The following is a 16,524-nucleotide window of genomic DNA, read 5'->3' on the forward strand; positions in this document are numbered from 1 at the left end:
GAGAAGGCAAAGGTCATTCAGAGGCCAATCAGTCAAAATTCAGCAGTTATCTCCAATGTCTTTTAGACTTGATAACGCTGTGTGTGTGTGTGTGTGTGTGTGTGTGTGTGTGTGTGTGTGTGCAGTGATAAAAAAATAATAATAGGTGGGTAAACTGATGGCCACAGTAGAAAAAGTAACGCTTCCTTTTCTTTCAATGCATTTTTCTGAAAAAGGTGTGTAAACTGTTGGGCCTAAAAAAAGGTGTGTAAACTGTTGGGCCTAAAAAAAAAGTGTAAACTGTTTACTTGCGTTACCCCTCCACTCCACCGCCGTGTGAGAGTTGGATTAGATGGAACTGCAGGAAATGCCTTGGACTCACAGTAGTCCAGCGCAGGTGTGTGTGTGTGTGTGTGTGTGCGCGCGTGCGTGTGCGTGCGTGCCCACCTGAAAGTATTGCACAGCAGAGGACTCTTCCGTCCGGTCACTGAAGACGGAGTGTTCTGCATTGTGGCCCCGGCAACTCTTCAGAATGTTATAGAAGGAAGTAAACTCTACACACCCACACACAGTTAGAAACAGATTGAACATCACCACCGATGAGGCAATCACTGCACAACGTTTGTAAACATCCACACAGCCTACCTGCAGGTGTGGAGAACTGTAGCAGGACACTGTTGCAGCCCAGTGTGATGATGAATGACTGTTTCCCCACACGACTGCATTCCGTTTCCCTGGACAACGAACACTTGAAGACTGAGGTCTCATCGCCTGTTGACAAACCATCAGACTGGTCAGATAAAGATGCACAATATTTACAAAGTCGAATTAAACCAACTTTTCAAAGCACTGGTAGGGAGTTAAAATGGCACTATCAGTGCTTCACCTGAAGCATCCGCTGAAGCAGGTAAACAGGTGCAAGAGCTTGGCAAGCACGCATGCTTCTATTCTCATCTTGTGCACATGCTTCAGGTGAGAGACATTTTAACACACTAGTACTTTGAAGAGTTGATTTAATTACACTTTTTTGTATTGTCTCATTCCTACATGTAATGGACCAACCGCACGGGTAAAGTAAGTTAAAATATATTTTTATTCAACATTCTGGCTTGCAGAGGTCGAGAGAGTTAACTTTCCTGATCACAACGATTAAATTATGCCCAACATCAAATTCAATGAAATTCAACGTCGGGTTTCCAGGCTAACTGACGGGCTAACGTTACTCTACAATGAAGATGTGTAGCTACAGGACAAAGCCACCAAGATGTATAGGCATAGCCAGCCTCAAACTTAGCATGCTAGTTACCTAGCTATCTCATAACGTTAATAAGATGCTATTTTATATGTAGTGTATCTATATTCTGGTAATAACCACCCAATTTATACAACAGCAACATTAGTTCACTTTGAAAAACACATTTTGGGTAAACTTGTGCTATCCCAACGTACCGGCCCATCACAGTGAAATGCTACCTGGCTAGCTAGCTAGATGCTAAAGTTAGTTAGCCGCTGCTTTACCGAATCCTATTCATTCTTCATTGCATCGTGAAGGGTTCTCGGGCTACCACAAGGCAGGAAGCGCTAGCTAACTAGCGGATAATCAATACGCCGGGAGCTGGTTATAGCAGCTACTTACTATTGGAGAGATTTAGGAGAGCCGTGTCTGGGGTGCTTTTGACCTCCAACCTCAGGGGCTGTTGCTCGGAGTGTCGCTGGATCTCTCCGTTCACGTCCCCGATGGACCGCAACCGCACACAGGGAAACACCGATACCGCCATCTTTGCTACTTGACTTTGCTTCGTCGGCTCAGACTTCACGATCAAGCAAACTGTTGCTATACTGCCACCCACAGTCAGTCGGAGCATAACAGAAGCTGCATCTTGTGAAATACCAAGGCTATCTGACCTTGTTTCTCAAACCTGGTGGATAGAGGGTAGTCCAATAATGTGTATCCATTAAAGAGTTTGGGGTCACTTAGAAATGTTGTTTTTGAAAGAAAAGCTATTTTTTGCCAATTAAAATAACATTCATTGATCAGAAATACAGTGTAGACATTGTTAAATGTTGTAAATGACAATTGCAGCTGGAAACCGCAGATTTTTAATGGAATATCTACATAGGTATACAGAGGCCTATTATCAGCAACCATCACTCCTGTGTTCCAATGGCGCTTTGTGTTAGCTAATACAAGTTTATAATTTTAAAAGGCTAATTGATCATTAGAAAACCCTTTTGCAATTGTGTTAGCACAGCTGAGAACGGTTGTGCTAACTAAAGAAGCAATAAAACTGGCCTTCTTTAGACTAGTTGAGTGTCTGGAGCAATAGCATTTTGTAGGTTCGATTACAGGCTCAAAATGTCCAGAAACAAAGAACTTTCTTCTGAAACTCGTAAGTCTATTCTTGTTCTGAGAAATGAAGGCTATTCCATTTGAGAAATTGCCAAGAAACTGAAGATCTCGTACAACGCTGTGTACTACTCCCTTCACAGAACAGCGCAAACGTGGTCATACCAGAGTAGAAAGAGTGGGAGGCCCCGGTGCACAACTGAGCATGAGGACAAGTACATTAGACGGTCTAGTTTGAGAAACAGATGCCTCACAAGTCCTCAACTGGCAGCTTCATTAAATAGCACCCACCAAACACCAGTCTCAACAGTGGAGAGGTGACTCCTGAATGCTGGCCTGCTGCCAAGGAACTGACGTTTGTTTTGTTGCTTTGTCGGCACATTGGAAGAATGCCTTTCAAAAATGTTTAGGCGTCAACAATCTATCCAGAGAACCACCCACACACATAAAGTAGTCACACACACATAGTGGAAGTATGCCTTTCAAAAATGTTTAGGAGTCAACAATCTATCCAGAGAACCACCCACACACATAAAGTAGTCACACACACATAGTGGAAGTATGCCTTTCAAAAATGTTTAGGCGTCAACAATCTATCCAGAGAACCACCCACACACATAAAGTAGTCACACACACATAGTGGAAGTATGCCTTTCAAAAATGTTTAGGCGTCAACAATCTATCCAGAGAACCACCCACACACATAAAGTAGTCACACACACACAGTGGTAAATGTGATTTACTAGGTTGGAAACACAGTTACAAAGTTAAGGCACAGAGGATCGACAGTACATCAGGTATCAAAGTAAAACTCCTCATTCAAGGCAGGTAGCTAGGCTAGACAGTTCCACGATATAAATATAAACTTATATAGGCTGATGGAATCATAAAAATGGCAGTCATGGTGATGTGGCTAATCAGTAATCTGATACAAGCTGAAGCACCAGCTGTGGCATATGGAAATGAGTGTTGTTTGTCTTAGTTAAATACGTTCCTATTTGCTACAGTGTTATCGGTGAATGAATGTAGGCCAGTGGAAAAACGTGCTATAGTGTTATCTGTGACTGAATGTAGGCCAGTGGAAAAACGTGCTATAGTGTTATCGGTGACTGAATGTAGGCCAGTGGAAAAACGTGCTATAGTGTTATCGGTGACTGAATGTAGGCTAGTGGAACAACGTGCTATAGTGTTATCGGTGACTGAATGTAGGCTAGTGGAACAACGTGCTATAGTGTTATCGGTGACTGAATGTAGACTAGTGGAACAACGTGCTATAGTGTTATCAGTGACTGAATGTAGGCCAGTGGAAAAACGTGCTATAGTGTTATCGGTGACTGAATGTAGGCCAGTGGAAAAACGTGAGAAGGACATGAGAATTTCCAGGGAGAAAGGCCAGGACAGGAGTGTCTTCCTAAAAAAAGGTACAGGAGGGCACAACAATGTAACATTTAAGATCACATCAGTATCATCATGACCGAATGAACGAACCCTTCGATAAAAAGGCTGATTATTTCATAAAACCTTAAATAAAATAGGTAGAGGAAAGTTTAAAAGAAACATGTACCTGCCAGTCTCTTGTATAGAGTACAACTGGGGAATATGTGGTTAGTGTTCTGCATGAATTCTATATTCTAATTCTATGGTTCTGTATCCCTGGGTTGAGAATGTCAACCTGTACCGTGTGGTAGTTTGTACCAGGAAGTATACTGCATGTGGAACACGAGCAATAGAAGGTGACAAGACAGCATGTAGGCCAATAGGCTAAGAACTGTAGGCTAAATATCAATACATACCCTGGTTAAAACATTAAACTGTTGGTCACTTCCTTATTGTGCTGTACATGTCGTCGGACACATTAGTTGCATTCCAAATAACACCCTATTCTCTATATACTGCACTATAGGGCTCTGGTCAAAAGTAGTGCACTATATAGGGAATAGGGTGCTATTTGGGAGACACAAAGAGACAACCTCAAAAGGCACATTCACTGGCTGCCTGTCAGAGGCTGATATCATACTGATGGGAAGTACAGTGCATAGATACAATGTAGGGTTTCAGAACTACAGTAACTTTCCAAATTTTCCTGAAATTCCAGTAGAAGATTCCTGGATGTTCTACTTATTCCCTCCTGATTCCAGGAATCTTCCAACAGGAATTTCTGGAAAACTGGGGAATTTTCAGGAAGTTAGAACCCTAATACAATGTCATCATCATCATCATAACAAATAGGATATCACATCAACATCCTGAACATACATGTATAATGGCACTACTAGGCTTAATCTTAATACATGGACAGTCTAGCCTGGTCCCAGATCTGTTTGTGCGGTCTTGCCAACATCTATATGGTCATTTTCGTGCCTTGGCATGCCAGATCTGGGATCAGGCTAGAGGCTAACATTGGGATAGCTGCAGCACACAAACGGACCAGCAGTAGAGAGAGAAGAGGAAGGGTCCCTCATAGGACATACAGCAACAACTCCTCCTCCATACACTGACTGCTGCTGCAGAGAGAGAGACAGACAGAGGGGGTGGGGGGAGAGAGACACACACACAGAGAGGGGGAGAGACACACAGAGAGGGGGAGAGACACACAGAGAGGGGGAGAGACACACAGAGAGGGGGAGAGACACACAGAGAGGGGGAGACACACAGAGAGGGGGAGAGACACACAGAGAGAGGGAGAGACACACAGAGAGAGGGAGAGACACACAGAGAGAGGGAGAGACACACAGAGGGGGTGGCGGGAGAGAGAGAGAGAGACACAGAGAGGGAGAGGGACAGAAACACACAGAGAAAGAGACAGAGACAAAGAGAGAGAGAGGGGGGGCACAGAGAGGTATGGTAAATAAACAAAACACTATCAACCACACACATAATTATTATAATTAGGAGGATCTGACATATTGCCAATTCACCAGCATCTATCCCATCCTAAAACCCAGACAGGAGAGGAGACTGGAACAGGGGAGAGAGTGGAGAAGAGGAGACTGGAACAGGGGAGAGAGTGGAGAAGAGGAGACTGGAACAGGGGAAAGAGTGGAGAAGAGGAGACTGGAACAGAGGAGAGAGTGGAGAAGAGGAGACTGGAACAGGGGAGAGAGTGGAGAAGAGGAGACTGGAACAGGGGAGAGAGTGGAGAAGAGGAGACTGGAACAGGGGAAAGAGTGGAGAAGAGGAGACTGGAACAGAGGAGAGAGTGGAGAAGAGGAGACTGGAACAGGGGAGAGAGTGGAGAAGAGGAGACTGGAACAGGGGAGAGAGTGGAGAAGAGGAGACTGGAACAGGGGAGAGAGTGGAGAAGAGGAGACTGGAACAGGGGAGAGAGTGGAGAAGAGGAGACTGGAACAGGGGAGAGAGTGGAGAAGAGGAGACTGGAACAGGGGAGAGAGTGGAGAAGAGGAGACTGGAACAGGGGAGAGAGTGGAGAAGAGGAGACTGGAACAGGGGAGAGAGTGGAGAAGAGGAGACTGGAACAGGGGAGAGAGTGGAGAAGAGGAGACTGGAACAGGGGACTGAAACAGGGGAGAGAGTGGAGAAGAGGAGACTGGAACAGGGGAGAGAGTGGAGAAGAGGAGACTGGAACAGGGGAGAGAGTGGAGAAGTGGAGACTGGAACAGGGGAGAGAGTGGAGAAGAGAGAGGGAGGGAAAAGAGGAGACGAAGGTGTACATCCGTAGAACAGGCTGCAGGACTCTGGAGAGAGAAGGAGAAGAGGGGGAGATTGGATAAAGGTGTCCTAGACTACCCCAGAACAGGCTGCAGGACTCTGGAGAGAGAAGGAGAAGAGGGGGAGAGTGGATAAAGGTGTTCTAGACTACCCCAGAACAGGCTGCAGGACTCTGGAGAGAGAAGGAGAAGAGGGGGAGAGTGGATAAAGGTGTTCTAGACTACCTCAGAACAGGCTGCAGGACTCTGGAGAGAAGGAGAAGAGGGGGAGAGTGGATAAAGGTGTCCTAGACTACCTCAGAACAGGCTGCAGGACTCTGGAAAGAGAAGGAGAAGAGGGGGAGAGTGGATAAAGGTGTCCTAGACTACCTCAGAACAGGCTGCAGGACTCTGGAGAGAGAAGGAGAAGAGGGGGAGAGTGGATAAAGGTGTCCTAGACTACCTCAGAACAGGCTGCAGGACTCTGGAGAGAGAAGGAGAAGAGGGGGAGAGTGGATAAAGGTGTCCTAGACTACCTCAGAACAGACTGCAGGACTGGAGAGAGAAGGAGAAGAGGGGGAGAGTGGATAAAGGTGTCCTAGACTACCTCAGAACAGACTGCATGAATTAGGGGGTGAGAAAAGAAGAGGAGGAAGAGGAGGACAGGAGATTGTGTACTAGGTTACCTCGGACCAGGCTGCAGGACTCTGGAGAGAGAAGGAGAAGAGGAGGAAGAGGAGGACAGGAGAATGTGTACTAGGTTACCTCGGACCAGGCTGCAGGACTCTGGAGAGAGAAGGAGAAGAGGAGGAAGAGGAGGACAGGAGAATGTGTACTAGGTTACCTCGGACCAGGCTGCAGGACTCTGGAGAGAGAAGGAGAAGAGGAGGAAGAGGAGGACAGGAGAATGTGTACTAGGTTACCTCGGACCAGGCTGCAGGACTTTAATTTGGGGGTGGGGGCATATATTTGTCCTGTTACACAAGTGTGTAATGTAAATGTGTTTCTTGCATATCCCAACTCCCCCTGTGGGGTCACGACCAGGGTCACCATTGTATAGCGCCCCTGGAGTAATTGAGGTTAAGTGCCTTGCTCAAGGGTACAGCGACAGATTTTTCACGGCTCCGGCTCCGGTGTCCGAACCAGCGACCTTTTGGTTACTGGTCCAGTGCTCTAACCTTGAGGCGACCTGTCGAGAAGAGGAGGAAGAGGAGGAGAGTGGACGAAGGTGTTCTAGACTACCTCAGAACAGGCTGCAGGACTTGGGGGGTCTGAAGGGGTTGTCACTGGAAGGTACCCCCATCAGGAGAGGGTCCTGGTGAGCATTCTGCAGACAGTAGTTCTTTAGCTCCACTGCAGCCTGAGACACCTGGGGGTTCAATAATTATTCATTACAGAATACAAGAAGATATATGAATGGGACTGATGCATTATGGGGCGGCTTCCCAGACACAGATTAAACCTAGTCCTGAACTAGACAGTGATCTCAATGGAGAATGTCTATTAAAAGCTGTAGTTAGTCCAGGACCAGGCTTAATCTGTGTCCGGGAAACTGACCCTAGATACCAGGGCTCTCCAACCCCGTTCCTGGAGAGATACCCTCCTGTATTTTCACTCCAACCCCGTTCCTGGAGAGATACCCTCCTGTATTTTCACTCCAACCCCGTTCCTGGAGAGATACCCTCCTGTATTTTCACTCCAACCCCGTTCCTGGAGAGATACCCTCCTGTAGGTTTTCGCTCCAACCCCATTCCTGGAGAGATAGCCTCCTGTATTTTCACTCCAACCCCGTTCCTGAAGAGATAGCCTCCTGTATTTTCACTCCAACCATGTTCCTGGAGAGACACCCTCCTGTAGGTTTTCGCTCCAACACTAATCTAGCGCACCTGATTCTAATAATTAGCTGGTTGATACGTTGAACCAGGTTGGTTACAACTGGGGTTGGAGCGAAAACCATACAGGAGCTATATACACTATGGACCGGTTTCCCAGACACATATCAAGCCTAGTTCTGGATTAAAATGAGCTATAAATAGAGAATCTCAATGGAGCATGCTTTTAGTCCAGCACTAGGTTTAATCTGGGAACCCGGGCCTGTATGCTACTAACACATGACAGGTGTCGACACAGTGGAGAGCTGACATAGAGGAAACAAGGGCTCCGTACTGCATATTGACTGGCTGCATCACTGCTCGGTATGGCAATAGCACCGCCCTGGATCACATGGCGTATCCCTGTCCCCTTACCCCTATACATATCTACCTCCATCCCTCCAGTGTCCCTGTCTCCTTACCCCTATACATATCTACCTCCATCCCTCCAGTGTCCCTGTCCCCTTATCCCTATACATATCTACCTCCATCCCTCCAGTATCCCTGTCTCCTATACATATCTACCTCCATCCCTCCAGTATCCCTGTCCCCTATACATATCTACCTCCATCCCTCCAGTATCCCTGTCCCCTATACATATCTACCTCCATCCCTCCAGTATCCCTGTCCCCTATACATATCTACCTCCATCCCTCCAGTATCCCTGTCCCCTATACATATCTACCTCCATCCCTCCAGTATCCCTGTCCCCTATACATATCTACCTCCATCCCTCCAGTATCCATGTCCCCTTATCCCTATACATATCTACCTCCATCCCTCCAGTATCCCTGTCTCCTATACATATCTACCTCCATCCCTCCAGTATCCCTGTCCCCTATACATATCTACCTCCATCCCTCCAGTATCCCTGTCCCCTATACATATCTACCTCCATCCCTCCAGTATCCCTGTCTCCTTACCCCTATACATATCTACCTCCATCCCTCCAGTGTCCCTGTCCCCTATACATATCAACCTCCATCCCTCCAGTATCCCTGTCTCCTATACATATCTACCTCCATCCCTCCAGTATCCCTGTCCCCTATACATATCTACCTCCATCCCTCCAGTATCCCTGTCCCCTATACATATCTACCTCCATCCCTCCAGTATCCCTGTCCCCTTATCCCTATACATATCTACCTCCATCCCTCCAGTATCCCTGTCCCCTATACATATCTACCTCCATCCCTCCAGTATCCCTGTCCCCTATACATATCTACCTCCACCCCTCCAGTATCCCTTATCCCTATACATATCTACCTCCATCCCTCCAGTATCCCTGTCCCCTATACATATCTACCTCCATCCCTCCAGTGTCCCTGTCCCCTATACATATCTACCTCCATCCCTCCAGTATCCCTGTCCCCTATACATATCTACCTCCATCCCTCCAGTGTCCCTGTCTCCTTATCCCTATACATATCTACCTCCATCCCTCCAGTATCCCTGTCCCCTTACCCCTATACACATCTACCTCCATCCCTCCAGTATCCCTGTCCCCTATACATATCTACCTCCATCCCTCCAGTATCCCTGTCCCCTATACATATCTACCTCCATCCCTCCAGTATCCCTGTCCCCTATACATATCTACCTCCATCCCTCCAGTATCCCTGTCCCCTATACATATCTACCTCCATCCCTCCAGTATCCCTGTCCCCTATACATATCTACCTCCATCCCTCCAGTATCCCTGTCCCCTATACATATCTACCTCCACCCTCCAGTATCCCTGTCCCCTATACATATCTACCTCCATCCCTCCAGTATCCCTGTCCCCTATACATATCTACCTCCATCCCTCCAGTATCCCTGTCCCCTATACATATCTACCTCCACCCTCCAGTATCCCTGTCCCCTATACATATCTACCTCCATCCCTCCAGTATCCCTTATCCCTATACATATCTACCTCCATCCCTCCAGTATCCCTGTCCCCTATACATATCTACCTCCATCCCTCCAGTATCCCTGTCCCCTATACATATCTACCTCCATCCCTCCAGTATCCCTGTCCCCTTATCCCTATACATATCTACCTCCATCCCTCCAGTATCCCTGTCCCCTATACATATCTACCTCCATCCCTCCAGTATCCCTGTCCCCTTATCCCTATACATATCTACCTCCATCCCTCCAGTATCCCTGTCCCCTATACATATCTACCTCCATCCCTCCAGTATCCCTGTCCCCTATACATATCTACCTCCATCCCTCCAGTATCCCTGTCCCCTTATCCCTATACATATCTACCTCCATCCCTCCAGTATCCCTGTCCCCTATACATATCTACCTCCATCCCTCCAGTATCCCTGTCCCCTATACATATCTACCTCCATCCCTCCAGTATCCCTGTCCCCTATACATATCTACCTCCATCCCTCCAGTATCCCTGTCCCCTATACATATCTACCTCCATCCCTCCAGTATCCCTGTCCCCTATACATATCTACCTCCATCCCTCCAGTGTCCCTGTCTCCTTACCCCTATACATATCTACCTCCATCCCTCCAGTATCCCTGTCCCCTATACATATCTACCTCCATCCCTCCAGTATCCCTGTCCCCTATACATATCTACCTCCATCCCTCCAGTATCCCTGTCCCCTATACATATCTACCTCCACCCTCCAGTATCCCTGTCCCCTTATCCCTATACATATCTACCTCCATCCCTCCAGTATCCGTCCCCTTACCCCTATACACATCTACCTCCATCCCTCCAGTATCCCTGTCCCCTATACATATCTACCTCCATACCTCCATCCCTCCAGTATCCCTGTCCCCTATACATATCTACCTCCATACCTCCAGTATCCCTGTCCCCTATACATATCTACCTCCATCCCTCCAGTATCCCTGTCCCCTATACATATCTACCTCCATACCTCCAGTATCCCTGTCCCCTATACATATCTACCTCCATCCCTCCAGTATCCCTGTCCCCTATACATATCTACCTCCATCCCTCCAGTATCCATGTCCCCTATACATATCTACCTCCATCCCTCCAGTGTCCCTGTCTCCTTACCCCTATACATATCTACCTCCATCCCTCCAGTATCCCTGTCCCCTATACATATCTACCTCCATCCCTCCAGTATCCCTGTCCCCTATACATATCTACCTCCATCCCTCCAGTATCCCTGTCCCCTTATCCCTATACATATCTACCTCCATCCCTCCAGTATCCCTGTCCCCTTATCCCTATACATATCTACCTCCATCCCTCCAGTATCCCTGCACATGTAAATATGGTATTGGAACTGACTCAATATTTCCTGTATATAGAATGCTGACCTACATACTGTACTTTATCCTGTACTTGATATTTCTTATTTCACGTTTTTTTTCTTTCTAGTAATACATTGTTATTGATTATTGCATTGTCGGGTTTTGAGTTGACAAAAAAGGCATTTCACTGTTCTTGTGCATGTGACATTAAAACTTGTACCGCACTGGTGTTACTACACAGCCTCATTTCCATAGTAACAGATTAACACAGAAGTTTTGAATACATTTTCTAGTGACTAAACGACAGTTAGGCTACAGCTGGATTTCCAATGCAAAGAAGAGAGTACTTCATGCCCTGTACAGGAAGTAGCCTACTCCATTCATAGATGCTAACTACTCTAGTGCTTATTGACGATAAGTGTCTTCTGACCAGGGGATCTTTGTTAGGAGCCCTGATGCTTTGCTATAAACATGAAAACACATCGCTTGTGGTACCGTTTTGGAAACATAAGGAACGCATCACTACAGTCCCTGGTTCGATTCCAGGCTGTATCACATTTGGCCGTCATCGGGAGTCCCATAGGGCGGCACACAATTGGCCCAGCGTCATCCGGGTTTGGCCGGGGTAGGCTGGCATTGTAAATAAGAATTTGTTATTAACTGACTTGCCTAGTTAAATAAAGGTTAAATAAATAAATTAAATCTTTCATTTCAGCGAGAAATACATTAAAAAAAAACATGTAAATGATTACACACCATAAGAGTTACGGTTAGTGCTCCTACATGGCCATGTTACAGCGCTTGTTTGCGGAAGACATAGCTAATTAGCACAGGTGGCGGCCAATCTAGCTGCTCCAGCTGCTAACTACCATTCGTATAAACTGGTAGCATAACTAGCTTACAGAAATCATTGGTGGTAGTCAGTCGTTAAACTAATGCAGTTGATTGGTGACGTGAACAAGTATTGGGGTTGACATCCATATAAGAATTAGTCAGATTTAACCTCAACATAGTGTGAAATGCACATAGCCAAAGGGGGTGGTCCTGGGCGTGCTGCAGCAACCCTGGTAAATCAGTTATAAAGGTCATTCATATTTCCCCCCCATCAAATCAAATTAGTGCACTAGGCCTTTTAGGCTACTCGTGAAAGGGCTGAGCAAAATACTGGTCAGCAGAGTGGGGAGAAATGGCGCCCCCTATGGCTACAATAAGATACACACGTCATTAATCATCCATTTCCCGAAACGGTTTTCGCAACATATGCTGATATGCCCCTTATCTTTAATGTCAGCTAGAAATAATATTTAAAATAAAAAATACACACTTACTGTAGACATAACCCCTCCCCAACCACCTAACCAACCAGCGTCTATGGCTACAGCAACTGTATATTTATTATTTATTTATATATTTAAAATATTCTGAGACAAGAAAAGGGGCATATTAGCATAGGTTCCGAAAGCGATGATTATTGACGTTAAAGCACAGCTTCAGAATTGTAGTTTACATACATTGAGCCAAATGTAATGGCTGAAAACCATTCATGCGGAAAAGGGTTTTCGGGAGCTAGGAGTAGCCTAGCTACACTAGGCAGAGGCAGTTATATGACAAGTTTACTTAGAGAAAGAAAAAAATGGCTTCGGAATATTACTAACCCGTGGGAATGTCAGTGAACTGACTCATCCAAGATAGGCCTACACTCTGACCCGACTTTCAATCTATTTCACTAGGCCACCGATGCAGGACCATGGTCCTAGGACTGTCTCGATAGCAGGCAAAAGTTGATGGAATTATGAATTACTTTCCTATTTGATCGCCTTTATTCTTTTTGACTATGTCAACAATACTAGCCTACTGACAGGAGGCGACGGTGTAGACCAGCCTACTGTTCAATAGACATTTGTAACATGACAACATTGATACAAGGCAGCAACATGTACAACTGTATTATACATGACAACTTCATAAAGCAACCTTTGCATCATTGTAACGTCGTGTTTTCTACTTTGTTTCACGTCACTAGCCTAGCCTACTCCAAGCCGCGACGCTGTCCCAGCGACAGGAGTGTCGTTAACAGCTCTTCCGTGTTTGTTTGGTGTTAGTGTTGCTGCTACTATCCCTTTTACCTTGATCCTACGGACACTGGCCTCCAACCGCAGCTGTTTCACTACTCTCTGAGCGACGACCAAGTTACTGCTGGCGTTGTTGTTTGACATGTCGAGGGTCAGAAGTGCGAAAGTAGGTTATCCTACTAGGGCGACTGTGAGTGAAAGTGTCAGAGTTTGTGAAGCGTTCTGCCTGTGGTTCTCTCCCCGCCCACTCGACACACTGTTTCCACAACAACAACATTCTAATTGGTTGTCCGTCAATCGATCACGTTTACATTTACACTAACTATTTACAAGTACGTTTACATTCACACTAACTATTTGATATTAAACTGATTATGGATGAAGGCCGAGTATGGCAATAGTCATGTAAACACCTTGTTCTTCTTATCTTAATCGGCGTAAGGTCATGATCGAAGTAAGCATACGTTGATTAACACACCTGGGTTTCTGAGCAATTTAAAAACATTATTAGGACACGTAAAACAGCATAATCGGCGTGGTCTGCGGTGCATTTCACCTGCTGATGGGCCAGCAGCCGGTAGCGCGAAGCTTCGCTCTTTTGCGCGAATGAGAGGAGTTCGGAAAAACTTAAAGTATGCATCTTATAAACAATTTTCACATACAAACATTGTCTTTATATGTCCTAAATCAGAATCAAATAGTATTCGCAAAGATAACATGGTCACCGTGGTAGAACGTTGATTTTGATTGGCGATTTTCTGCATTTATCAAAAGGCAAAGCAGTAGCCTGATTTCAGATGTGGCCATATAAACGGGCTTATTAGGGAAATCGTTATTCTTGCAAAACATGTAAACGTTTTTAAACGAACTATTATATTAATCTGACTATCCATAATAATCGTATTATTATTTGCATGTAACCACTTTGTAATTTACCCAGTCTCCAATATGGTGTAATTGCAGAACGCAATTCGGGGCGTTTCTTGATGTGATCGTTTCTTGACAGCAGGAAACGCCCATTGGTGCTTGTCTGGTCAATTCCGATGATAATGAGACTGACCGTTTCTCGACACAAATTATTTGTTTATATAGCAGGTTAGGATAACTGACGTGGCAGGTTAGGCTTCACTACAGTGAGTAGGTTCGATTAATCGCGCCCGTTTTACACCAGCTGAAAGTTGATCGCATTCGATTTGGAACCTGGCTGCCTTCCCTGGCCTATGGGGAAGTCGGGTGAAAACAGAAGTGACTTAATTTAGCACGTGGATTGATGAGTACTATTCTGTGTGTTCCAATGCAAAAGTGATTGCTTTTTGATAAGTGCTTTATCTTTATTTTATTTGGTTCATGGGGAATTTAACAGCAAACGGTATTTTATGTGCACTACGTCATCACGCACAGCCTTGTATCTGCAACAAGTCAATTTGATGAAAACACCTGTCTGTTGGGAAAATGCGCATATTGTTTATATGCGGATTAGAGAATATTCGCATGAAAATCTGTCATCAATTGGATGGAAACCTAGCTATTGCCAGTCTTCAACAGCTGTTGTCTCCAATGCGAAAGAAACGGCCACGGACCAATGACGAGCATCAATGGGTGTAATTTAACTTAAGAAATGGCTTTATCAGAAAACGCCTGTAATTGCCCGTCTCAGTGGCAGATTTACCATTAGGCATAACAGTCAACCGAGACGGAAGCGGAAGCTAGACACCCCACTGACTTTTTTTCCCGGTTTAATTGAAGTCAATGAACTACAGTAGACCAAACCCAGTTGCTATTCCATTGGTGTCTATGGCAGTCACCCAGTCCGGAACTGACAATGTTTTTCAATGATAAAAGGCCTGAGTAAGCTATCTTCATTTATCCACCATCTTTATTTAAAAATATGTATTTAAAATATATATATAATTATGGTAACAAAATAAAACAGGCCCTACATAATTTGCCTTAATATTCATGCTTGAGGCTTTTACTGGGCTGGGTCTCAAATTCTGAGAATTGATGTGGGCTGGGAAGGTTTCGGACTCTGTATCAAGATGATACGTATAGGCTAGAGTGCACTCAGAAGAATGATGTTCCACCAGACCAGGACAGGCAGCGTATCTCAGAAGCCCATAACTCTAATTGTATCTGTTAATACCAATATACAGTTTATCCTAGTAACAATATGACTGTCCTGCTAATGTGCATCACTATACCTGGTAACCTATCGAAAGGAGACCAGTAACAATATGACTGTCCTGCTAATGTGCATCACTATACCTGGTAACCTATTGAAAGGAGACCCATAGGCCGAACTGATCCAAATATTTCCCTCAGACAGGCTTGTTAGTTTGTAATACATTTTTTGAGCGATTTAAATGTCTGACAGAAAATATATTTATGTATTTGCTTAATTAGTCAAGGCACAGACCTTATTTTCACCATTTATCCCCCCCAAAACATTAATTGTCCTATAGGCTTTGGCCAACGAGCCATGGCAGAGTTGCGCTGCTTTCATATGCTAGTCGTAACTAGAAAAAAACTCACATTTCCGACTAGCTAGGTAGTAGTTATGTACGTGCAGTGTCCAACGAATCAGCAAGTGGGACATTTCTGAGTTTCTTAGTTCCGACTAGCATTGGTACCTACAAAAATACACAATTTATATTTCTCTCTATAGACAGGGGCCTCCAAATCACTAAGTCTGCCCCGAGTCTGTCACACCTACTGCAGCGTAGCCTCCCCCCAGGTAACCATGATTAACATTCATGATTTGCCAAGAAAAAACAAATTCCTGTACATGTTTCTTATGTTCTGTTCAGAGACGGTCATTAGAAACTAGGCTAGAGGCTAAGAAACCAACAGAGTTATAAAACACCTGTGGGATGTACGTCAAGGTATTTTTGTAAAAGCCTATGCTAAGCTTTGTAGCCTACACTTTCATCTGTTTTGTATTGTAGACGTGATTTGTGCAATAAAAAACACACACGGCCTAGACAAGGGGCGTGTTCAGCAGGACACAACGTTCTGCAACCTTCAGATAGAAATAATGTTATGTAGAACAAACATGTCTCTATGACATGTAAAACAATGAATCATGACGGCTCTATTCCTGGCATTTCTATCTGGAGACTGAACGTGGCCCATGCAATGACTGTGCAGCAACACTGATGTTTTTTTCTTTAATGCATAAAACAATTGCATTACAGTATGGATGTGGTACAGATAGGAGACTATCTAACTTCCGTCCAAGGTAGCTTACAGTATCTTTGGCAGTAACCATTGTGTCCCCTACCCTGACATTAAAGCCAAGGGATCTGCTCCGTTTGATACAAGAGAATACAGTCTTAACCCAGTGGTTGAAAAAGTACCCAATTGTCATAC

At 45.1% G+C, this 16,524-nt stretch overlaps 2 protein-coding genes across 4 annotated transcripts in view; both read right to left on the bottom strand.

Annotated features, from left to right (window-relative positions):
- The window catches only part of LOC129839346 (histone-arginine methyltransferase CARM1-like), an 18,481-nt gene extending 16,595 nt beyond the window's left edge, over positions 1–1,886 (bottom strand). The window contains exons 1-3 of one of the 2 annotated variants that reach the window (XM_055906717.1): positions 1,616–1,886; positions 625–750; positions 427–533 (exon numbers count right to left, since the gene is read on the bottom strand). In XM_055906717.1, coding sequence (XP_055762692.1) covers positions 427–533; positions 625–750; positions 1,616–1,844 — 462 coding nt within the window. In that variant the 5' untranslated portion in view covers positions 1,845–1,886. The remainder of the gene's footprint in view (positions 1–426; positions 534–624; positions 751–1,615) is intronic. The other variant, XM_055906718.1, reaches the window with a different exon arrangement.
- A 1,163-nt stretch (positions 1,887–3,049) lies between these two features.
- Positions 3,050–13,399, bottom strand: LOC129839364 (guanine nucleotide-binding protein G(I)/G(S)/G(O) subunit gamma-5-like). 2 transcript variants are annotated; one of them, XM_055906768.1, is made up of 3 exons: positions 13,210–13,399; positions 7,216–7,342; positions 3,050–4,827 (listed from the first exon to the last, which is right to left on the bottom strand). In XM_055906768.1, the coding sequence occupies exons 1-2, from the start codon at positions 13,297–13,299 to the stop codon at positions 7,217–7,219; spliced, it is 216 nt and encodes a 71-aa protein (XP_055762743.1). In that variant the 5' UTR covers positions 13,300–13,399; the 3' UTR covers positions 3,050–4,827; position 7,216. The 2 variants fall into 2 exon arrangements, with proteins under 2 accessions (XP_055762743.1, XP_055762742.1); XM_055906767.1 differs by having other exon boundaries at positions 3,050–4,830; positions 13,210–13,396.
- Positions 13,400–16,524: the final 3,125 nt, after the last annotated feature.

Source organism: Salvelinus fontinalis, chromosome 40 (assembly GCF_029448725.1).
Source record: "Salvelinus fontinalis isolate EN_2023a chromosome 40, ASM2944872v1, whole genome shotgun sequence".
NCBI lineage: Eukaryota > Metazoa > Chordata > Actinopteri > Salmoniformes > Salmonidae > Salvelinus > Salvelinus fontinalis.